This window comes from Vulpes vulpes, chromosome 2 (genome assembly GCF_048418805.1).
Source record: "Vulpes vulpes isolate BD-2025 chromosome 2, VulVul3, whole genome shotgun sequence".
Lineage (NCBI taxonomy): Eukaryota > Metazoa > Chordata > Mammalia > Carnivora > Canidae > Vulpes > Vulpes vulpes.
Genome location: NC_132781.1, coordinates 80,642,579 through 80,666,802, shown reverse-complemented (window position 1 = coordinate 80,666,802; position 24,224 = coordinate 80,642,579). Strand labels below are relative to the sequence as shown.

General features: G+C 45.9%; 1 protein-coding gene across 17 annotated transcripts in view; it reads right to left on the bottom strand.

Annotated features, from left to right (window-relative positions):
- CORIN (corin, serine peptidase) overlaps nucleotides 1-23,831 on the bottom strand; it is a 227,330-nt gene extending 203,499 nt beyond the window's left edge. Inside the window, exons 1-3 of one of the 17 annotated variants that reach the window (XM_072749061.1) lie at nucleotides 23,492-23,528; nucleotides 19,507-19,608; nucleotides 12,167-12,369 (exon numbers count right to left, since the gene is read on the bottom strand). Coding sequence is in view for 5 of the 17 variants with exons in the window: in XM_072749065.1 (XP_072605166.1) it covers nucleotides 23,048-23,119 (72 nt within the window). In the remaining 12 variants the exon portion in view is untranslated. Of the gene's footprint in view, nucleotides 1-12,166; nucleotides 12,370-13,876; nucleotides 13,993-15,847; nucleotides 16,015-19,506; nucleotides 19,609-23,047; nucleotides 23,220-23,262; nucleotides 23,316-23,491 lie in introns of those variants that run through there. The other 16 variants (XM_072749073.1, XM_072749067.1, XM_072749066.1 and 13 more) reach the window with 16 other exon arrangements.
- Nucleotides 23,832-24,224: the final 393 nt, after the last annotated feature.

Below are 24,224 nucleotides of genomic sequence, written 5' to 3'. Positions count from 1 at the left end.
AAATAAAATCTTAAAACCAAAAAACAAACACCAGTCTGGATATTATGTGAAGATACTAAAAAAAATAATTTCCCAAGAAATGTTTGGGATTTTTAATATACTCACTTTTGATGGGAGGGAGATAGAAACCATTAAAAGTATTTTTATGATAAATATTATAACTGTCAAGTTTGCTTGCCTTTGGCCAGGAAAACAGCAACTCAGTGTGGCCACAGTAGATTATCTCCTGTTATTCAGATGCTTGGTGCCTTTTATAGGTCTTCAACAAGGATAACTCCCAAGGAAAAAATGTACAACTTAGTAAATTATATCTTTTCAATTTTCAATTAAAAATTTCTAAATACAGGGTAGTAGCCAAAAGGTCTTCATCAGGAGTTCATAGGGACCAAGCAATAAAAATTAAGGTTAGTTAAAATGCAGGCAATCATTGAATGAGGTCATCTTGCAATCCCACCAAAATCCCCGAGTTCTCTACTGACTTCAGCAATCTCCTGCCTGGTTTCCCCACATCGTCACTTGTCCCCTTCCAATCTCCACATTGTGGTCCTGCTTAAAACCCTCCAGAACCTTCCTTAATATGACATAGAAGACAATGTTTCTTAGACATCAATGTACATGTGAAACATGTAGGAGAGGCTGAGCCAGTAGGTCTTGGATAGAGCCTGAAACTCTGCATTCCTTACTGGCTCCCAGGTGATGCAGATGCTGCTTTTCAGTAGCAGGATCTGGAGACCCTTCTAGGTCTGCTCTGCCTAGGCTGGGCTCACTGCATACCCCTCCCATCTTTCTGCTCTTCATCCCAGTTGCATGTATGTGTGTGATTATTAGATTTCATTGGTTATTCCAGCTACACTGTAGGCTCCATGAAGTCAGGGTCCATGTTGGCCTGCCATTGTAGCCCTAGTACTCAAAAAAAGGCCTGGATGGTACTAGGCACTCCATAAAAGTATTAAAATAATGAATCAGGGCGCCTGGGTGGCTCAGTCAGTTGACCAACTGACTCTTGATATTGGCTCAGGTCATGATCTCCAAGTCCTGGGATGGAGTCCCGTGTGGGGCTCTGTGCTCAGTGGGGAGTCTGCTTGGGATTCTCTCTCTCTCCCCCAACCCCAGCCCCTCTTCCACTCATGCTCATGCGCTCTCTGGCTCTTTCTCTCTCTCAAATAAATAAATAAATCTTTTAAAAAATAATGAATCCATAAACTCTCCTAAATGTGCCCCCCCATGCTGTCAGAAGAGTCTTAGAAACACAAGGACCAAAATGCTGCTCCATGATGAAATAATTACGACAGTCATAATAATAATGGAAATAATAACAATACAGCAAAAAATCCATTGAGCACTTCCTGTGGGATAGGCACTTCTCTGTTTTGCATACAAAATAGCTCTTAATTCCCAACACAGCTCTTCTAGGGGGTTGCTATTAACATACCTATTTACAGACGAGGAGTGTGAGGTTCTTTGTGAATTATTTCATAAAAATATTTCAAGGTAATTGACAAAAAAGGCAGAATCCAAAGCAACACTTAGTCATTCCATTCCTTTTCCTGAAGCTCAGGAGAAAGACTAGAGGTCTCATAATTTTTTTATTTTGCCTAGTTCTATGACTTTCAGAACTTCCTAGACACATTATCCACTCTCCAGCTCTGTTCCTGTGAAGATAGACTAAGCTTTTACCCACTGAGTCATGCAGAACTGAATCCTGATGCCCCAAACCTGATGAAGGACCAGATCCCATGGCCCGCATCATAAGAGGTTCAAAACCACCCATCCCTCAGGACAGCTGCCCCTTTGGGGTTAAGAAATAGGTCTTTTCCTAAGTCTCCATGCTTCTGCACCTTCTCCTAGGCCAGATATGGGATAATGGAGGATTACTACTTCATGGTAGTTGAACAATAAGAGATATATTTTAGAAGTGGCCCATCCATGGCATTTTTCAATTCCTTTCTGGAGCTCAAATTTCAAAATTACCTTTAAAATCTTGAATTAATTATCTAGCAAAACTTTACCCGGAATCCTTAAATACAGACGTTTTCTATTCTCCATCTTTCAGAGAGATGGAAAAAAATCATAAGAAAATAAGTTAACTGTCAAGAATTAAATTTATAAAATATTGCCAGAGAATGTTTTGGAATTCTGAAAAATGTTAAATCTTCTACAGTTTCTATGGTGTAGAATATTTTCCCCCGAGAATGCAGGTCTTGGCCCTCGTGATCAGTTTTCAGAGACATGGATGTTATTCTGCTTAGTGTAGTGTAGTATAAGCAACATCATTTCAACAGTGAAAAATGAGAATAGAAAAGAGGTTCAAATTGATATTTAATACATGAAAAACCTAATTTACGACAACAACAAAAACACTGTTCCCTTCCCCAACCGTTCCAAGGTTTTGCTAAATATATGCTATCCTTGGCCTACGATAGTTCTGAAAGTGGAAATATTCATCCAAACATACTGTCTATAAAGAGATTAATGTCATCTCGCTACTTCTTAGAAGTGTAACAGCATCAGATGTAGAGACACATTGATTATTTTTATTTCAAATAGGATGTTTAAATTGCAACCAAAGATCACATAAACTTGAGGGAATATGTACAATTTCAGATTAACAGTATTTTGAAACGTGAAGGTTAATTCCACCTTCATAATGTGATGCTATATACTATGGATTTTCTTAAATATCAAAATGGCTATTTTCTTCAAAACAATTATGACATCGTATAGCCCTAGTTAACAAAGGATGGTTAGTCAACAGTCTGTGAATTTTAGCCATGTACAAATATCACTGCCCAAAGGGTATCCTGACTCCTAATGTCAGTCTGGTAGGTTTAGTAAAATTCTATGTATCACTTTGAAGTTTATGATATGCACAAGTCAAATATCAAAACATTCTTAAACCAAAATGACACTGCACATTTTAGTGGATGGGATTTTATGCAAAATTATGGCACAATTCAATAACCATCTGTCCTACCGAAAAAGATTTGCTTACAATGTTAAAAACAATTCCAAAGAAAAATTCATCCCCAACCCAAACTATGTGTTGGTTTGAGACTAACTTAGCACCTTAGTTCTCCAGACAGGAAGCTGAAGAAGTGCAGATGAATCCTGGACTCTGCTGCTTCAGTGGGGCAGAGAGCAGCCTGCAAGGATCACAAGGTCCCTCTGACTGGTGTGGCCTGAGCAAGACACAGAAGCTCCCTCTAAACTCTGGAGATATTACTTTTTTCTTTTTTTAAGACTTTATTTATTTATGTGACAGATAGATCCAGGGAGCACAAGCTGGGGAGGATGGGGAGGGGTGGAGAATGGCAGAGGGAGAGGGAGAAGCAGGCTCCCCATGGAGCAGGGAGCCCGATGCAAGGCTTGATCTCAGGACCCTGGGATCATGAGCCAAGCCAAAGGCAGACACTTAACCACTGAGGCACGCAGGTGCCCCAACTCTGGGGATACTACACTGTCACGTGTTAATATACTCACAGTCCTGGAAAAAATCAGACACCAAGTCTCCAATTGCTGTTAGATATTTAGGTCGGAACATTGTCCTGTACACCATCTCTCCAAAATGTGATCTCAATTGTTTTTTCAGTATTAAAGCTTATCCAACCCACTCCCACTGTCTATCCATTGAGCAAAAACAAGCCAACTGTTACCCCATATTTAAGAAGTAAATCTGCCGGCACTAGATGTTTTCCTCTCTGTTCTCAATAAACTGTGGAAGTATTCCCTGTGTGAATTAAAAGTAGATTTACTGAATAAGAGATCAGTGATTTAGATACACTCAAACCAGACATCTGTTAATTCTCCAAATATTAGCTTCTACTCTAGCAACAAGCAAAATGCCTCCAAAATCATCCATGAGTGAATTATGCCAAACCCAAATGTCTTTTGTTGTGATGTTTGTTTTTAATGTTCCAAGAGGCATGAAGAACAAGCATCTGGTTTTCAGTAAGTCTTTTCATCCCATTTTCTGGTATTTAATTGAAGCATACAAAGTTCAAAGAACTCATGAGCTCTCTCAAAATGAAATTACTCAGTTCACACCAGAACACATGGGTCTGCAAGCCAACTATGCTCACATTTTCTCCTTTGAAAATCAACACAACAGCAGCACCAGATAGCACCCCCATGCCAAGTTTAATATTCACACATCCCAGAATGGATGCTCAATACAGAGACTAAATACCGACAAATATTTTTCCTGTTGAGGAGACTAATAATGATAATCCAGTACCCAGGCAGCATATCGCTTCCGTGTTTCTGTTTTGAGGGTTGCATTGTTCAGTCAAAGTCTCAAATATGAGAGGGAAGATTGGAATGTTTCAGAGGCAACTTGTATAATATTGTCTCCACCACTGAAAATCTAGGTGACCTTATAAAGCCATCACTGTGTCCCAGCCATGTTTCCATATCTGTAAGTAAGGGGTGAAAAATAAATGTCTTTAAATGTCTTGTGCCAACCACAAATATTCCAAAAATAAAATGAAACTGGTAAAGCAAAAGAAAAGAAGAAGAAGAACAATGTCTCTTTCAAGTTCAGAGAGCTCTATGAGTCCTGATTTCTCTCCAACACATTGTGTGGAGTTTGCTCAATTTGGTCTCTGGAGGAAAGTTACAATAATCTTTATTCCAGTGAGGAGATGTCTTCAGAAGCAACAGGAAAAAACTTTTTAAGATAAACCTTATTTTCTTCAGAGCAAGGTGGGAGGGTCACATTTCTGTTCAGTAACAGGAGATTATCTCAGAATGAAACAGCAGGCGACTCCCCATCTAGACAAGATAGATAAATAGGGCCCTAGGTCCTTTTTGTGAGATGACTTTGCCCCCAATCTCAGACATGTCAATGTTACCATTTTGTGGCAGGCACAAATCTTAAAGTAATACAAATTCCTTTTAAGGTAGATACAACATCAGAAATCTTTCTGCACATATTAACGAGTCTTAACGCCTTTTCAGTGTACTTCTTTGGAAACAATGGAGACTACAGCAGGGAAAAAAAAAACACAGGAGGGCTGGGTTATCCATTCCTCAGGAAATTAGATGTTTGACATTTATTCATTAAAATGTGTTAATAAAATGTTTTAAATTTCACACCCCGATTACAAGATACTGTATTTCAAAGGATACTTATGGCTAGATCCAGTGGAGCCTAATGTATTGTCAAATGAAGCCAAATTTACTTTCCATGGAGCATTAAAGAAACTGTTGAATTTGGGCAAATCTCAGAGACCTAATTGACTCACTGATCCTATAACAATGGAAATGTTGTGACTTTTAAAAAATTCAAACAGATTGGCAGAGTGCATACAGAGCTACAATATTGACTCCCTACAGCTGAAAACAATCAGGGAATGCATACAAGACAAAATGGATTTTATGCTCTACAACAATCCATTTTAGGCATTTCAATGCAAAGTAAAACATAAACAGATGTTGAAAACAGTTAACCTACTGAACCTACCTGCTAAAAGGAATCCTGTAGTAAAGAAAGAAAGAAAGAAGAAAGAAAAAGAAAGAAAGAAAGAAAGAAAGAAAGAAAGAAAGAAAGAGAGAGAGAGAAAGAAAGAAAGAAAGAAGAAAGAAAGAAAGAAAGAAAGAAAGAAAGAAAGAAAGAAAGGAAGGAAGGAAAAAAAGTACAAGTAAGAATTTTATGAGTTAGATGAAGGAGCAATTTCTTTCTGAATACCTGGAGCAAAGGGATGAATCCCAAACTTAATATTCATCATTTATTTTGCTCTATTTCATGAATATTCTAGTTGGAAAATACAGAGAAGTTCTGTGTTGTGTTCCATTACAAGACATGTCTACGCTACATGTCAAAATCTCATTAATTTGGCTTATTTCACTTGTGCTTCTTTAGCACCTATTCTGTGCACAGCTGGGCTATAGGAAGATGAGAAAGACACAGCTCCTGCCCTCCAGGAGTTGACAGCCTATGTTCCAGGGGATGCATCACTTTACGAGTGACGTCAATACCCCAGGACAGGACAGTAATACACATACGTAGAAAGGACAAGTCAACCATGAGGGCGGAATGAACTAGGGCACCGTCAGGTCACACTTACATTTTTTAAAATAGGTAAGTGTTTGCTTTGCACCAAGATGAAACAACACTATTTCTTGAGCATTTAGGTCTGAAAGCATGTGTGTGTTGGTTGAGACAGGGGAGAAGCCAAGGGAAATCAATATAATTGACATTTTAAGCAGGGCAATTTTTCACTGATGGGATTCTCACACATATTTCAGGACATTTGGCATCCCTGGCCTCTACCTAATAAATGCCAGCAGTAACTCTCCCCTCTAAGCCCAGGCACTGTGACCCTAACATACCCTCCATTATTTCCAAATGCCCCTCCAGGGTACTATGTTTTCTGGTTGAGAAGCATTTGGGCTGTCTAGCAGGCATCTACTGAGCACATACTGCACAGTCAGCCCTATGCTCCGGATGCAAGGCAAAGTCCTAGGTTAGCAAATTTCTCCCACATTCTACAGACATTAACTAACACCGAGAGTTAATACTTTTAAGTAAACACTGAGAGTTACACTTTTTTTCCACAGAGAGATAATATATTTTTTGAGATCAAACATTATGTCTTTTCATTATGACCATCACTCTACCTGGCATATAGAAGGACATAGAATCTTAATGTCAACATAATTAAAGAGGAGAAGCATAATTTATTAAGTCTTCCCAAACCTAACATCTACTTCATTAAACCAAGAATAGTGAGGAAGCCTAAGGAGTGATATTTGGGGGAAGTGATTATTTCTTGGGCAGACAGGGCATGAGGCCTGAAGCTTTGGTGGACTTGTACCAAGTGAGATTCGTGTAGCTTGGCCTAACGTTTCAAGTGAGGCTGAGGTAGGATCAAACCTTTGTAGTCCCGTAGGTGAGCAGAACAAAACGTGCTTCTTGGAAACTACAAAGCAGCTAAGATTCTTTGGCTTTCCAGAAGTAGATGAGAACTTCTGGTTTGACTATTTGTGCCCGCCTTAGAAAAGATACTGAAGAAAGGCTGCCCCAGGTTCCATTTATTATGCTGTTTAAACTACCGTCAGGGCCATGGACAGAAACCAACACTTCAGATGTATGGGGCTTGTTCAAAGGGTTTAGCCATCTTCCATCACATGGTCCTAATTCACTCTGGATTTGTTAATTAAATAACCTCTGACCCTGGCTTTAGATTTTAGAGGCTAATTCATGGATTCTGTGAGGGAAAGGTGGCAGATTTTGTTTCAAAACAAACAAAAAAGAATGGATGGCTTTATCATCTTGTATTCCACCTTCCCGAGGTGAAATAGGAACACAACTCTATAAAATTTTTATAAGTACAATCCTAAAAAGGCCATTTAAGAGGACTGTGCATTGAACATTCTGTCTTGACAAAATTGATTTACCTCAGGCGAAGGAGACATGGAATGGTTTTAAAAACATACTTTGGTCTGATTTCCAAAACAACAAACTAATGAAGCTAGAGGAAGAGAGAGATCTTAAAAAGAAAAGCTGAGACTTGCACCAATGAGCTGACCAGAAAGGAAGAAGAAAACATGACTCTGAAGGTCTGGATAGAGAACAGTAAAGTTGTACCCAGGTCTACTACTCTTAAAGAGGCTATTAAAAGGGGAAAGATTGTTTTGGTGGCTATTAGATAATAATAGATGGCTGGAACCCAAAGAAATCAAACAGAGGGGGAAGAGCAAGATCTCAAGGAACAAATAAATTAATTACCCCCAAGGACATAAGCATTGGAGAAATTACTGAAAGCTGTCTTCTTAAAGCTTCCAGTAGACAATTCATTGCAAGAATAATTCAGAAACCATGCTTTCTAGATTGTACATCTATGCTAAGTGGCTACTGAAAACAATATTCATGGAACACACAATCTATTGGAGGAGAAAGAGAACAAACGGTTATACAAATATTCACTTAATATAATTGTATTCAGTGCTATAAAGAGTAATGATTGGGTAAATAATCCATCCAAAACTAAGTCCTACTTTTTCATGAAAACATAACATGTTGTTCTTAACTACAATAGGGCACAATCTATTATTGAAAATACTTCAGTGACAAGGAATTCTAATGAATATTTACTTATTAGCACTCAAAACTGAATTGCTAGAATATTTTCACCCATAAAAAAATAATTTATTTTATTAATAAATACATTCCCAATTTCTTCCAATGATGGTTTCAAATGTTTTTAATATGTTAATATATATATTTACAACATAACCTGTGCTGTTTAATATTTATGATCAGAGTCCAAAGTATTAAGATTTACATAACATTTCTTAAAATTATGAGAAGTTGATGATGAAAAGATGACCTTTCAGAATATAAATCTCATTGGCCCATCCATCATATTTTTAAATTTTGTTTTGATATCGTTCCACAGTTAGTACTCCCAAGTAATAGAACATTTTAAAAGTCAGTTTATGATTGTATCAAAAAGGATAAGATACTTAGGAATAAATTTAACCAACGCAGTGAAAGACCTATACTCTGAAAACTAAAAGACCCTGATGAAATAAATTAAAGATGACACAAGCAAATATAAAGACATACCATGCTTACAGATTGGAAGAATTAATATTGCTAAAATGTCCATATTCCCTAAAGCAATTTACAGATTCAGTGCAATCCCTATCAAAATACCAAGAGCATTTTTCACAGAACTAGGATAATCCTAAAATTTGTATGGGAACACAAAAGACCTGGAATAGCCAAAGCAATTGAGAAACAAGAACTGGAGGTATCCCAATCCCAGATTTCAAGATATATGACTACAAAGCAATAGGTAGTCAGAACAGGGTGGGACTGGCACAAAAACCGACACAGAGATCAATGAAACAGAACAGAGAGCCCAGGAATAAACCCGCATTTACATGGTCAATTAATCTATGACAAAGGAGGCAAGAATATACAATAAGAAAAAGTCTTTTCAATAAATGGTGGGAAAATTGGATAGCTACATGCAAAAAAACGAAACTGGACTTTCTTAAACCACTGTTTGACACTATATACAAAAATGAACTCAAAATAGACGAAAGATCTAAATGTGAGACCTGACCTGAAACCATAAAACTCCTAAAAAGAAAACAGTCAATAATCTCTTTGACATTAGCCTTAGCAACATTTCTTTAGATATGTCTCCTAAGGCAAGGGAAACAAGAGCAAAATTAAACTTTTGGGACTACACAAAAAATAAAAAGCTTTTGCATAACAAAGGAAACCATTAACAAAACAAAGAGGCAATCTACAGAATGGGAAAAGATATTTGCCAATGACATATCCAATAAGGGATTAATACCCAAAATATATAGAGAAGTTATACAACTCAACTCAACACCACCCCTCCCCCAATAGTCCAATTAAAAAATGGGCAGAGGACCTGAATAGATATTTTTCCAAAGAAAGCATACTGATGGCCAAAAGACATGAAAAGATGCTCAGCATCACTAATTATCAGGAAAATGCAAATCAAACTACATTGAGATATCATTTTACACCTGTCAGAATGGCAAGTATCAAAATGACAAGAATTAACAAGTGCTGGTGAGGATGTGAAGAAAAAGGAACCCTTGTGCACTCTTGGTGGGAATATAAATTGGTGCAGTTCCTCTAGAAAACAGTATGGAGATTCCTCAAAAAATTAAAAAATAGAAATACCATATTATCTAGTAATTCTGCTATTGGGCATTTACTCAAAGAAAACAAAAACATTAATTTGAAAAGATAAATGCATCTCTGTTTATCGCAGCGTATTTACAATAGCCAAGGTATGAAAGCAACTCAAGTGTCTGTCTAGATGAATGGATAAAAAAGATATTCATATATATATGAATATATATAGGAATATTATATTCCTATATATATTCATATATATAGGAATATTAGCCATAAAAAAGACAACATGTATGATCTAGAGGGTATTATACTAAGTGAAATAAGTCAGACAGAAAAGACAAATGCCTTATGATTTCGCTTATACATGGAAGCTAAAAAACAAAATAAATGAACAAACAGACTTAAATACAGAAAACAAATTGGTAGTTGGCAGAGAGGAGCTGGGTGGGAGGATGGGCAAATTGGTGAAAGGGAAATTTTTAAAAATTGTAATATATTATTTCACAAAGACTAACATCTGTCAATTCTCCTGAGTTTCTCTTCAGTGCAAAAGTTGTCTATACTTTGAGACAAAACCAAACATATGAAAGATAAATGTCTTTAAATATGTAGTATGTTTTGGATGTATCTAATTTGCTTCTGAAAAGGCAAACCTCTGAATCCAAATTAAGAGACTAACCTAATAAAAAAAGATATCATCAAGTGTTTAATAATCGCCTAAACTTGGTGTATGGATGTTTATCCCTCATTAAAAAAAAATGCTTAATTGCGATCGTGATTGTGAACTAAGTATGAATAATCCTGATTTCATATGAAGAACTTAGAAGAAAATTCTCCTTTTGGAATTGTAAGATTAAATTGTATCTAACAGAATACTCTTTGTTTACTGCTTTCCAAAAAAAAAAAAAAATGTTGCTGTGATTACAAATAATCTCAGTGTAGATACAAGCAGAAGTTGTAAACTCTCCTGAAAATATTAAATAAAATATATTTACTTCTTTATATTTTTTTAAAAATTTGAATCAGCCACCCATTTATAGAAAAGGTAAAAGTACAAGACAAAGAACTATTTTCCTGAGCCATTTCATAAGTTGCCAACCGGCTACCCTCATCACCCTGGCATATGTTAGTGGGCACTTCCCACAAAGCACAGCACTCCCCTACATAACCACAGCACAACCAGCACAACCAGCAGATCACCCCGACACGCTGCTCCCACTAATTCTCAGAACTCACTCAGGTTTTATCAACAGCCCCAACAATGCCCTTATGCCAGAAGAGTCTACTTTAGAACCAGATTTTACACTTAGTTTTCATGTTTCCTTGGCCTCCTGCAGTCTTCCTCCGACTTCCAGGACTTTGCTTCTGTAAATTACAGGCCCGTCATTTTGTGGGATGTTTAGTCGTGGTTTGGGATTAAACTCAGACATATTACCAGAAATATCGCAAGATGATAATTTATTCTCATTGCATCCTACCGACGTGTCCCTTCATTGACAAAACCACATCAGTCCCCCGGTGTCCCCCAAGCCCACCTCCTGTGTAATACTACTCTCCACCTCCCCACCTCATCTATCTAATCAGTAAGTATTTTGGGGTCCCTAATTATTCTGCAAATACCCCATCCCTTCAGGTTCTCAGCTTATTCTTTGGTGGATATGTGCATGAACTCTTGGTTTCCCATTTTATTCAATGGTTTATAATCTGTCGTCACCATTACTCATCTGACGCCAACCCTTTGACCCTTGGGAGTCAGTCTGGCTCCTGTATCCTTTCAACAAGCACCCATCATTCTTTGAGTCCCTCCTTGCCTTCCAGAACAAGATGCTTTAGACACATCTTGTACTTTCCTTGCCTCACCCTTGGAATCAGCCATTTCTCCAAGAACCTTGGTTCCTTTTTATTAAAAAAAAAAAAAAGGTATTTGAAACCTATATCTGGCTGTCCCCCTTGGAACTCACAGGGGATGCTCACTGCTTTAGGTTGTCACTGTTTCCCTTCTCTTTCAGCAGACAAGAGCTACAGGGGAAAACATTGTTTATCTTTCGTCCACATACACATACCCACATGTGTATGTCATATCACAGGGTTCTAGATTAGCTTTGTGCCTTTCTTTATCTTTAACTCTCTTTAACTCCTTTTTCCAGGAGCAAGGAACTTGGTTTATTCTTTTTTTTTAAGATTTTATTTATTTATTCATGAAAGGCCAAGACACAGGCCGAGGGAGAAGCAGGCTTCCAGCAGGGAGCCCGATGTGGGACTCGATCCCAGGACCCGGGGATCATGACCTGAGTCCCTGTGGCTTCATCTTAATATATGTGATTATTTGATGGGTCCTCCAGGGTGCAACAAGTCTCCTGGCCCCATCTCTGCACTGGGTGCCATGCCCACGCTGTCTGAGAACAGCTAACACCCAGAGAAAAAATTCAGGACTCAGTTGTTCACCAAGGGGCAAGAGCTGGAAGATCCACACAAAGGTCTGAAACCTCTAGAAGGCAGTCACGTTCTTCCCTTGCTCGCCCTTTTACCACTTACATATAAAGATGAATGAACACAACGACAAGATCTGGATCCTTCGGCCTTCTCCTCCACCTTGACGTCAGGAGGTTGTGAGTGTGTGTGTATTGTGTGGGTCTCACGTTTTCTGCTCAGCAGCCAGACCACCACAGAAGCTCTGCGTTCTCGCGTCACATCCCATTTGACCAATTTCTGGACTGCACTTCAGAGCATTTAACACTCTATTGAGGGGAAAAGGGCCAAATTGAATAATTTGTTATATTTCTCTTCTGCCTTTGAGAAATGTGAGTGGAGAGACAACAAACTTTTAAAAAAAGAAAAGCCTGCTTTTAAAACTTAAAAAAATAATAATCATAGAGAAAGGTCAAAGAAATGTCATTTTAATCACGAATTTGTTTTAATAACGATTAACATAGTTACCCCGTGAATTTCGCTTATTGCCATCAGGGAGAATAAATAATTTTTCTGGAAAGAAAAATTCAACTAGTTGGGAAAGCTCTCTTCCAGGAAGAAAGGGAGAGAATGGCCTGCTTTTAGGAGTTCCTGACACAAAATGATTGGAGAACATGATTAGTTAGGAATATTGACCTCTCGTCCAGAGAGCATTTTTGCTCCTCTTGCTGACATTCCGTGGATAGAAGTCAAGCCAAAACAATCCCAACGGAAAGTGCTGAGGCTACGCAGGATGGAGTCAAGCGGACAAGTGGAGGTGGCCACAAGACGACCCGGGCTGCTGCCCCTGGGACATGAATCAGCCCTTGCAAGTCCCTCCCAGGGACCCCCGGGCTTTCTTGCCGAGGACACCATCCCAAGGGCTCATCTCTGTTTCAGAAAGGATGGGAAGCTCAGCTTTATGGTGCAGAAGAAGGCAGCATGAAAATCACCTTCAGCCAGGTTTAGGCCTATACTTACCAAGTCTGGAATTTACATTAAAAGACAAACAGAGGGGTGCCCGGGTGGCTCAGTGGGTTAAGCATCTGCCTTCCCACCCAGGGCCTGATCCCTGGGATCCTGGGATGGAGCCTGCTTCTCCCGCTGCCCCTCCCCATCACTCAGGCTCTCTCTCTCTCTCAAATAAATAAATAAAATCTTAAAACACACACACACACCCCCCCCCACACACACACAGAAAACCCCCCACAAAGGCCAAGAGACAGGAAGCTATTCTCTGAAATGTGCCCTAACCCTTCCACAGAATGAAGCCGGACGCACAGCTGGAGTCCTTCAGCCATTTCTGGCTGGACGCTCCCACCTGCCCCCTTGCCCAGGGCTGGTCATCTCCAGCGGGCAGCTGGGTGAAGAGCTTGGAGGGGCCTCCCCAGGGCTATTTTTAACCTGGTATTTTCTGCTTCTAGCTTTTGCACTGGGGCAGCCCCAGATCTGGGGGATTCACTCCAGCTGGGAAATCTGAGAAGTCAGCTGGCCTGTTGTGGCAAGAGAGGTATTTTTAGCTGAGCCGTGGGGATCTCAGGATTGCCATCTACTTTGGACCTCAGGGTGGGAGACACAGAAGAGCCAGGCCAGAGGAGGGGGGCCGACTTTCAAGGTCCTTAGCAACAGGGCCGCTGAGCTTATTGTCGGAGGAGGAGTCTGTGTCTACCCTGGGGGGCGGGGAGGCCAGTCTGGGGGCCTTCCCAGCAATAGCGCTGCACCCTCCCCATGGAGGCCAGGCCTTGGATGGCCTCCTGCAGGCCAGGCATTCCCAGGGGCTCCCCCCCCAACACCCACCTGCCCACCTGCTGCGCCTGCATCCTCTGGAACTTGGTAGAAATGCAAATTCTTGGGTCCTACCCAATGATCTCAAGGATTCTCCTGCCCCACTCATCGTTGAGAATTCGTGGTCCTACCACACTCACCAACATTTGTAGATAAAGGCACAAAAGTAACACTTCACCCCTTCCAAGCCCACGTGGCACTACATTTTTTTAATTAATAGACCTTATTTTCAGCCCATTTTTAGATTCAAGAAAAGGCTGAGTGGAGAGCAGAGAGAGCCAGTAACTTTTTCCAGACCATTTTCCCTTCCTCTCTCTCCGCTGTTCATCCTCAAGGACGCTGGTAAGATGTCAACTGAGTTTTGCCATCAAAGGCTGCTGTTGAGCGGGTCAGAAACAGACCCCGCCGCTCAGGGACGATGGCCATCACGGGTGCCAATCCTGGGAAGGACGGCACCTCGCCACCCCAGCCCAGGCTGGAATGAAGCCAATAACTGTAACTGCCTAAAGTGATGGCGCCAGATGAAGACCTTCTCAAGATGGTCTTAGACATGACGTTAACTCTAGACTCTTAGTGAGGAAGTGGTGTCCTATGGCTGCTGCAACCAACTGCCACGGTGGCTTACAACAACGCACACTTATTTCCTTAGAATTCTGGAGGTCAGAAGTCTGAAACCAGTTTCACTGGGCCAAAATCAACGTGTCGTCGTCAGGGCCTCTTCCTCTGGAAGGCTCTCAGGGGACAATCTGTTTCCTCGCCTTTTTCAGTTTTTAGTGGCTGGTAGGCCTGTAGGCCGTGGCTGGTGGACCTTTCCTGCATCTTGAAAACACCTCTCTCCAATATCTACACCTGCCGTCTCACTATTTCCTCCTCTGACTCTGACCCTCCTGCCCAAGGACATGGTGATTACATCAAGTCCTCCCGGATGATCCAGGATAATCTCCCCCACCTCGGAATCTTAATTTATCACATCCCCAAAGACTCTTTTGCCATATAAGGTGGCCTTCGCAGGTCCCAGGGATTAGGGCGTGGATATATTTGGGGAGACCATTATTCAACCTACCATACTCCACATGGTCCGTACGAAGCAATATCGTAGCCAGCCACCTGTGGTTAGTGAGCACAGAAATGTGGCCCATCTGAACCGGGGTGAGCTATAAGGGTATTGAAATTTGAAGACTTATTATAAAAAAAAAGTAATATATTTCATTAATTTTTGTATTGATTCCAGGTTAAAATTATAAAATCCTAGATACAGTGAGTTAAATAAAATACATTAAAATCAACCTGTTTCCTTTTGCCTTTTCAAATGTAGCTGCAAGACCGTTTCATGTAACACCTGTGGCCAACATTATATTTCTAAGGGATGGTGCTACTGTAGACCACAAAGAAAGCAGGGTGATGTCAAATTTCAATTGCTTCATTTTGGTCATACTCATCATAAGGGAGCCCAGACGTAAAAAACAACATTTCCTCTTTCAACCGTCTCTAGGGAGAGTGACTGATTACACAGAATTGAGATTTCAGATCAAGAGGAATATTATCTAGGGACACGTACAACTAAATTCTCCACGGATAATGGTAACTAAAAAAAAAAAAAAAAAAAAAAAAAGTAACTTGTATTCTTACAAAGCACCTCCACAAAGCATTATTTTACTGAATCCTCAATCACAGCCCTCTGGGGTGGGGGGGATCCTGTTCCCATTGTTCTGAGAAGGAAACTGAGAACGGTACCTGCTGGGGGTGCAAGCAGCTAAGTGAGGACCCAGGTCTGCAGGGGCCTAGTTCCTGGCTTGGGTTCAACCATGTCATTAGGCTCCCTCTACCTCCTGAGTTATTTTATAACCAAGCTCCCTAAATTTCAGAGACCGAACAATTCTTCCTTTTTTCCTAGGAATTCTGTTCTTTGGCTACTCTGAACACATTTATTTGTTTGTTTGTTTATTTGTTTCTTAACTGAGTACGGAGGAGTGGATGTCCTACCTTCCTTAAATGGAAGATGATTTTTCTCCCGTGTCAAACTGCTCCTCAGCTACACCCCGAGGCGTACCTGGCTCCCAACTTGATCCCGGGCCATCTGTTGGAAAACCCCAGCAGCCGGGACTGTCTTGCTCCACTCTCTCCACCACCCACAAGCGGCATGCGTGGGTGAAGTGCTCGCTGCTGACTTGTAGCCTTGAACAAATCAGGGCTCTGGTGATCAGATTTCATCTGATCAGTCTTTTTTGGGGTTGAACAAGCAATTATGCTCTTTGGTGGATGGTCACCATAAGAAGTATCAGCAAAAAGACCCACAAAGAGAGAAAGTCTGCTAGGATGCCTCTTTCCCGGACAGCACTTCTCAAATGTCAGAAAAAGAAGAGGCAGGGGAAGGAAGAAAAGGTACAATGCACTGCTTGCACCTTAACACTTCAGCTTTTTTTTTTTTTTAAGATTTTATTTATTTATTCATGTGAGACACAGAGAGAGAGGCAGAGACACAGGCAGAGGGAGCCTGATGCGGAACTCGAACCCGGGACCCCCGTCACACTCTGAGCCGAAAACAGATGCTCAACCGCTGAGCCACCCAGGCACCCAACACTTCAGCTTTTAGACCTAGAAACCTCGGAGGGTGTCTAGTCCAACTATCTCATTTTACCTATGAGGACCCCGGGATCAAACAGGGTAACTGGCTTCTGTAAGGTCTCCAAGCAACTCAGTATCAGATGAGGACTAGGACTCCCATCTGTGCTTCTCTGCTTTTGTTCGAATTGGACAAAATTGTTCTGAATGATCACAGAGAAATACCTTGAAGTAAAATAATACTCTCTGATCTCTAAACCACACTACCGAGGAGTGACACCTTGCTTGCAGGAGAAGGCTCCGGAATGGGCGCTTTGAGGTGAGGATCACATATGGTCAAAGCCATCCTTGAAAAGTCCTTCGGAAAGTGCCACCCTGGAGACTACCACCACTCTCGGGTCAGTAAACCCCCCAGAGATGGAACAGGCTCATCAGGTGAGCAGCAAGATTAACTGATTGCCTTGAGGTTGCAGGACAGGAAGGCACAAATCTTTGAACACAGGGTCACATGGAGGCCGGCGACATGGATACACATAAAGGCCCCCGTGTTCTGAAGCCAACGGTGGACTCCCTTCTCTTACCTTGGGCTCTCACTCCTGGGCGCTAAGTCGAATGACAGGCAAAGGGACTCATGCTACTTAGATCGCTCTCCCCTGTGCTCCTGATTCAGTGTGGGTGGCGCTTAGTTAGAGACCAGGTTCCACGTGTGCATGAATCCTTGTGTTTCGCCGTCGGTGGGCCCCAGTGCCTAGTACCATGCCGGTGCATACGTGAGCAGACAGGGGGCATGAGTCTATTATTCCTCTTGCTGCCCAGGCTGTGTGGCTGATGCTCATCAGGCGGAGTGATGTGGGTCTGTACGTACATGACTCTTAACCTCTTGGGGGATTAGGGTGCCCTGGCCAGAAAAATTCCGTGGAAGTGTTCATAGAGATTTTTCACTACCCGTGGGGTCTGGGCAACTCCCAAGGTAGGATTTCCGGACGCTATCAACCTTTTCCATGCTACAGGGACACCTCAGCAGGATGGCCCCCTGGCTTCAGAGAGACTGTGCTTCACTTTCACAGCCACACAGAGACCTTTCTTTAAAAGGCTCCCCCCGCCAAAAAAAGGGATGAAGCAATGGTTTTCCTACTATGTAACATTTCCATCAGCAATATGTGTTAGCAAATGCATCTTCACTAATATTATGCCATTAATGATACCATTTACTGGGAATAGTAGCAATACAAGTGATGCAGGAGAAAGACAAATGAAATAATAATTTTGCAAAAGAAAAAAACAATATAAAGGCTCAACGGCATGTGACAAGTTCTTAAGTTGTTGATGTGCCAAAGAAAAAAAGAAAAAGAAAACGGCTCCCAAAGGCTGGAAATAAAAGGTGCTCCTCAAACACTGTCAGCCTCAGGGCTCAAGGGGGTCCCGGGCTGGGCACGACTGAAGGGCACCCAAGTGTTCTTTGCCACTCAGCCCCATACCTTCTGGGCAACTGCTAAGCCAAACTGTGGGCCGCCTCGCCTGACCTGTCTGCACAGGTGTCCTGAGCCACCGGCAGAGCCTCAGCACTGATGCTGGGCAGCAAGAGGATCACCTGCAGGGGCACCTGCACCCGAGCCGGCACTGCCACCCGCCTGTCACCCTGCTCCGATGGCCTGCATGCATCTCCAGGAGCACATTCAAGTGGCTGCTGGGCAGAGAGCTGAGCGGAAAATCATAATCTTTGGGCCCCGCTGGGCGGAGCTTGGAGCTGAGCAACCCCGGCTGCAGAGCACGATGGCCCGGCAAGCAGGAGGGCCAGGCCCTAGGCCAGCAGTGGCTCTCCCGGGGCGCAGAGGGAGCAGGACAGGAGCCGGGGCCGGGGAGCCGCAGCCCAGCGCGGGCAGCAGTTGCAGCCATCCGAGGGGAGCCACCCCAAGTACCCCCTCCCCACCCCCCACCTTGTGGGGAAAGCAGACACCACCTCCCAACCTGCACAGTGATGATCTGTCCAAAGAATAACAACCGTTGTGGACTGTGTTTGGTATAAAGCAGACTTAGCTGAACCCCAGAAACAAAAATCAGCCTCTAGGGCATTAGGAGTGCAGGCAGGGAAAGGATTAGCTATCCAAGCATTGGGACCGGCTTGAATCGTGTCCCCCAAAACTGATGTCCACTGGAATCTCAGAATGTGACCTTACTTGGAAATAGGGTTGTGACTTTGTGCTTATGTAGGGTGAGGTCATACTGGATCAGGGTCAGCCCTAAAGCAACTATGACGGGCGTCCTGATAAGAGGCACAGGGAAGAGGGGCTACGAAGGCAGAGCCCGGAGTGATGCAGCTATGGGCCAAGACATGCCAAGGATTGCCAGCAATCGCCAAAAACTAGAAGAGGGGTGGAAAGACTCTTCCTTAGAACCGTCATGGGACATGGCCCTGCTGACAGTTTGACTTTGGATTTGTAACCTGCAGAGCTGTGAGTGAGTAAGTTTCTGTTGTGTTAAGCCACACGGTGTGTGGTTATTGGTTACAGAGTCCTTGGAAACGAACGCAGCATCCCTCTATCCCAGCATCTAACTCTCCTTGCTCCAAATACACGTCTGTAGGGTCTCTCATTCACAAATAATCACTAGTACCAAGTACCCAACAAGGCATTCTTCTGCAACGAACAGAAACAGAAAAATCTTGGCTTATGGGAGCTTTGATCTGAGCGTAGGAGGAGGACGCAGAAAGCAATCAACATAAAGAGGTAAAACATACAGCGTGTCAAACGGTGCTAGGTTCAGGAAGGGGTCCTACAGACTAGGGTGGCGGTACTAGTTTCAAATCTCAATAAATCGAGCACGCTCAGTGGACTTTGATGCAGACGTTGAGCCTAGTGTTGTAGTTTGTCATTCTTGTAAGAAGAAAAAAATCAACGCGTGAGGGTACCAGGGAGAGAGAAGAGCCTCCCTCTATTCTCTTAGAGCTTAGAGTTTCTGCCCTAAAACTGGGAAACCCCTCACCAAGCTCACTGTGAAGGGAAAATAACACGTTAGCAAAAGTCATCAAGGCCGAGGGAAGAATGCCCAAGGATTTGGTGGCTAGTTCATACTTGACTTACCAAGGGATCTGGCCCTTCACCATTCAACAAATGCCCCGGCAACATCAAAGACGCCAACGCTCTACAAAACCACTCCTCAGGAAGAAAAGAAGCAACAGGAGGCTCTGGACGGAAAAACCGTATCATCCAAGAGCCTCATTAAATTATCACTCAAGTAAATGGAAACTCAAGAGGACATTCCACATTGAAAATGACGTTCCATCAACATAATACGGTAACCACTGGTCACTGGTGATTAAGCCCTTGAGAGGGCCTGGGAGACTGAAGAACTGAATTTTTAATTTGATTTAATTTTAATGAATTTAAATGACATCAACTAAACAACAACGTGGGTGACCAGCAGCTCCTCCATGGGAGAGCACAGCTTTAGTCACAGAAGTCCGGCTGCGGAGAAAACCTGACGACCCGTTGGGTCTGAGGTGGGCCCAGCCCCGTAAGTAAAGCTTAGGGAGGCTTCACAGAACGTACAACTATTAGGGACAGTATTTCGAGGACGTATCCATTCCCCTAATCCTCACGGCGTTCCTGTAAGTGGTCAGTACTGTCATCCCCACATACTGGATGAAGATATTAAGGTTCAACAGGAGTAAGGACCTGTCCAGAGCCTTGGAGCTTTTTTTTTTAAGATCTTATTTATTTATTCATGAAAGATACACAGAGAGAGAGAGGGAGAGAGAGAAAGAGAGCCAAGAGACAGAGACATAGGCAGAGGGAGAAGCAGGCTCCCTGTGGGTCAGGGGTCATGCCCTGAGCCAAAGGCAGACGCTCAACCTCTGAACCCCCCAGGCACCCCAGCCAGCCTTGCAGCTCTTAAGGGGTCAAGCCCAAGATTTGAATTTTGTTTAGACACCAAAATCCATACTCTCATCTCCAAGGCCCAACTAAGCTAAGAGCAGCTTTCATTCTCGTGAGTCCTTCCATTGCTACCCTCATGGAACAGTCGGAAGCACAAAAGCGTGTGTGTGTGTGTGTGTGTGTGTGTGTGTATGCGCGCATGTGCGTGTGTCTGAGCAGATGTCGGGCAGGCTGAGTCCGGAGGTTGCTTGAGAACCCCCTGTGGCTCTAGGGGTCCTACAGGTCACTATCCTCCAGCCGGCCAGCCCCATTTTTCACTCGGCCAAGCCAAGCGCAAGGCCAAACACTGGGATGGGGCCGACGGGATGCAGTGATGCTTGCTTGCCAGTCAACTTATTTTTTTTTTAATTTTATTTTATTTATTTATGATAGTCATACAGAGAGAAAGAGAGAGAGGCAGAGACACAGGCAGAGGGAGAAGCAGGCTCCATGCACCGGGAGCCCGACGTGGGATTCGATCCCAGGTCTCCAGGATCACGCCCTGGGCCAAAGGCAGGCGCCAAACTGCTGCGCCACCCAGGGATCCCGCCAGTCAACTTATTAAGGCCAAAGTGGCACATGCAAGGAATCTTTCTGCCTTGGACTCATTCAGGGAAATTCTGCAGCCCAGCCTTCCTGGTCATTCCCCAGAGGTAGAGGTGCTCAGAAACCCCAAAGCTGCAAGTCCTTAGGTCTTGATGGCAAGGGAGGCTGGAGGGAAGGGAAAGAGGAAAGATGAACAACCGCCACCCGATGAACAGGAGGGAGATCCGAACATTCGGATCTTGGAGGGTGAGGATGCCGACTGGCTGGAATATCTGTGCGGTTGCCCAGCCTCCCCCAGCCTCCTTCCTGACCGCCTCCCCGCAGTGGGCGGGGGGGGGGGGGGGGGGGGGGGGGCGCTGAGGTGCCCACAGGGCAACAGAGCCCCCCGGGCTGCGATCTCCTGCAAGATGAAGCCGCAGCTGGTGTGTGGTGGAGGCTCTGATGCCTTCCCGGCTATCGCTGTCAAGATCACCGCAGCATTAGGAGGAAGGTTTCCCACGGAATTCATTTTGCGTCTTAAAAAAAAAAAAAAAAAGTTTCCCTGTGCCTGGAAATACACTCAGTGAGATGAAGGAAGCAATTATTATTTGTCTCTTTAACCTCCTGGAAGGTTAACGGAGGCGTTAACCTCGGACTGTCAGCCTCTCCTTCAAGGAACTTTCTGGGAAGATGCCCCTTCCCCTAAATCAAGCTTTGCAGCATCCTGAGGTTCTGAGGTTGATGGGATTCCACACCCAAACGGCTCTAGAAATAGTTCACTCGAGTGCAACACCTGGCAAAGTGCAATCCTGGAAAGGATTCTAAGGAAACCTGACCGCCCCGCCCCAGTCTCCCGTATGTCTACACCGCTGTCCAGCCTAACCTCTCAACCCCCAGGAATCGGGTTGGGGGGGGGCTCCCGTTTAGCATCATTTCACAACCAAACAAAACTATTGGGCACCAAACAATACACACAGGCAGGTGGAATGTTGTGTTGTGACTGCAACAAAAATTGCAACTTGGGACTTTTTTTTTTTTTAAAGCATCGTTTCTTCTCCTCGCCTCCGGGTTATGCCCAGAACCGGTGTTTTGCAGCCTCTTTCCTTTGCAGTTCGTTCCCCTGTAGCTTTGCTTCCCGCAGTAACCCCCCCCCCCCCCCCCCCCCGTCCCCGCTGCCGACCGCGGAGACCAGGATGGGGCTTCTCCGTGCGGTCCGAGGCTCCCGGGCGGCGGCGGCCACCGCAAGAACTGGGGTCCCCCGGCCGCGCCCGCCCCGCACCTGCTCCGCGCTCCTCGGCCCCGCGCCCCCGGAGCCCGGCAGGACAGGGGCCCGGCAGGACAGGGGCCCGGCAGGACAGGGGCCCCGCGGGATGCGGCCGCAGGTCGGCCCTGCTCCCGGGGACTCGGCCGGCCAGGATGCTCCCCGCCCCCCAACTGGCGCGCCCCGAGCCCCCCCCCGAGGCCGGCGCCGGGGCCCGAGGTGCGAGGGGTCGCGGGGTCGCGGGGGACACGGGGACGCGGGGCCGAGGCCGAGCGCGCGGCGGGCGCGGGCGCGGGCGGGGGAGGCGAGCGCAGCGGGGGCTCCGGGACCGGTGGGGCGCGCTCGGGTCCGGGCGGCCGGGCTGCGGCGCCCGCGGGGGGACGGGGCCGGGGGTCCCGGGGGGGGGGGGGCGACGGCTCCTGTTGCAGCCCCGCGGGGTCCCCCGGAGGGAGGCCGGGCCGACGGCTCGTGCTGCAGCCCCTGGTGGGGGCGACGGGGCCGGGGGTCCCGGGGGGGGGCGACGGCTCGTGCTGCAGCCCCTGGGGTGGGGGTGGGGGAGGGGGCGGGGTCCTCGGGGTGGGGGGGGTCCGACGGCTCGTGCTGCAGCCCCTCGGGCCGGGGGTGGGGGGGCGGGGTCCTGGGGTCGGGCCGACGGCTCGTGCTGCAGCCCCGCCGGGGGAGCCCAGTGCACGGGCGGCGTGCGGGGCGCCGGGCCGGGGAGGGACCCCGCGGGACCGCGGACCCCGGGACCCAGGGACCCTGACGCCGACGGAAAGTCCGCCGCAGACCCTGCGCGGACGGGCCGGGAGCTCGGCGCGGGGCGGGGGCGCCCACCGACGGCGGGGGCGGGGGCGGGGGCGCGGGGGGCGCGGGGGCCGCGGGGGCCGCGGGGGGCGCGGGGGGCGCGGGGCGCGGCCCTACCTGGTCGGCGGCCGCGGCGGGGCGGGGGCGCTGTGCCCGGGGCAGCGCGGGGGGCCGCGGCGCGCAGAGCATGTCCCGGTCCCGCGGGAGGCCCAAGCCAAGCTGCAGGACGGGGCCCGCGTGCGTGCGGGACAGCCCCCCCCCCCCCGCGCACCCTCCCTCGGCCACTGCGGGTCCCGCCGGAGCGCCCTCGGGGCCGCGCTCTGCAACCCCACCTCCTCGCAGCCAAGCAAGCGCGCCTTCAGGGGCAGAGGGAAGCCCCCGCCCGCGCCCAGCCGCCCCCGCCCCAAGCTGACGCCCCAGGAGGGCAGGGAGCAGGGCTGGGGCTTGAAAGTTAGGGGCGGGAAGACCAGGGGAGCTGGGAGAAGAGCCTCCTAATCCCATCCCGGAGCATCTCCTCGTAGCCGGAGCGGAGCCCACCTGCCCAGGGGAAGCCCCAAATACCTGCAGCCGCCGGCCCCGGAGGGCCAAGTTTGTTTTCTCGAAAAAGCTGTAACGTGCCCAAGGCGAGCGTTCTTGGCAGATGGATGGAAACTTGCCTCCTGCTACGCGTGGCAGGGACACACCGCTTTTGCAAGAGGGCCCGGGACTCTGCGGAGGGCCGCACGGGTGGCCGAGGGCCGCTCCCAGAAACCCGGCCGGGGGTCAGCCGGGGAGGCACCCACAGGCTGCCCCCCGGGGGCCCAGGCCTGCCCCCTCTGCGCCCTCCACTAGCACCCACTCTGCACCCAGCGGCAGGGAGGGCGCAGCACCTGCTTACAAGGTAAAGCTCACTTGGCCGTTTGGAGCCCAAGACGGTGGTCAAATGTTTGGGGGAGACGGGGGCCAGGGGAGTACATTGCATCTTTCTTAGAGATGAGTTTTCAGCCAACTTCAGTCAAGCCAGATCTTAATGGAAATTCCAAAAACTGACTCATGAGGTCGTTGAATAAATCCATCACCATGTTTCTGGTGGAGGCCTCGCCCGGTCACCAGAGTATGCAGCAGGCACCTGCTCCTTGAATGTGATTGCTGGGGGGCAGGAGGGTGTATTCCTTTGTAAAATTAGTGAGGGGAGGAATTAGTATTTTGTTTCTGAAATGCAAAGGTCAAAAGTATTGTATGTGTGCAGTAAAATGGTGGAAACAGATTTTATGTGTTCTGCAAACATCAGACTTAAAATCCAGTATCTGACAGG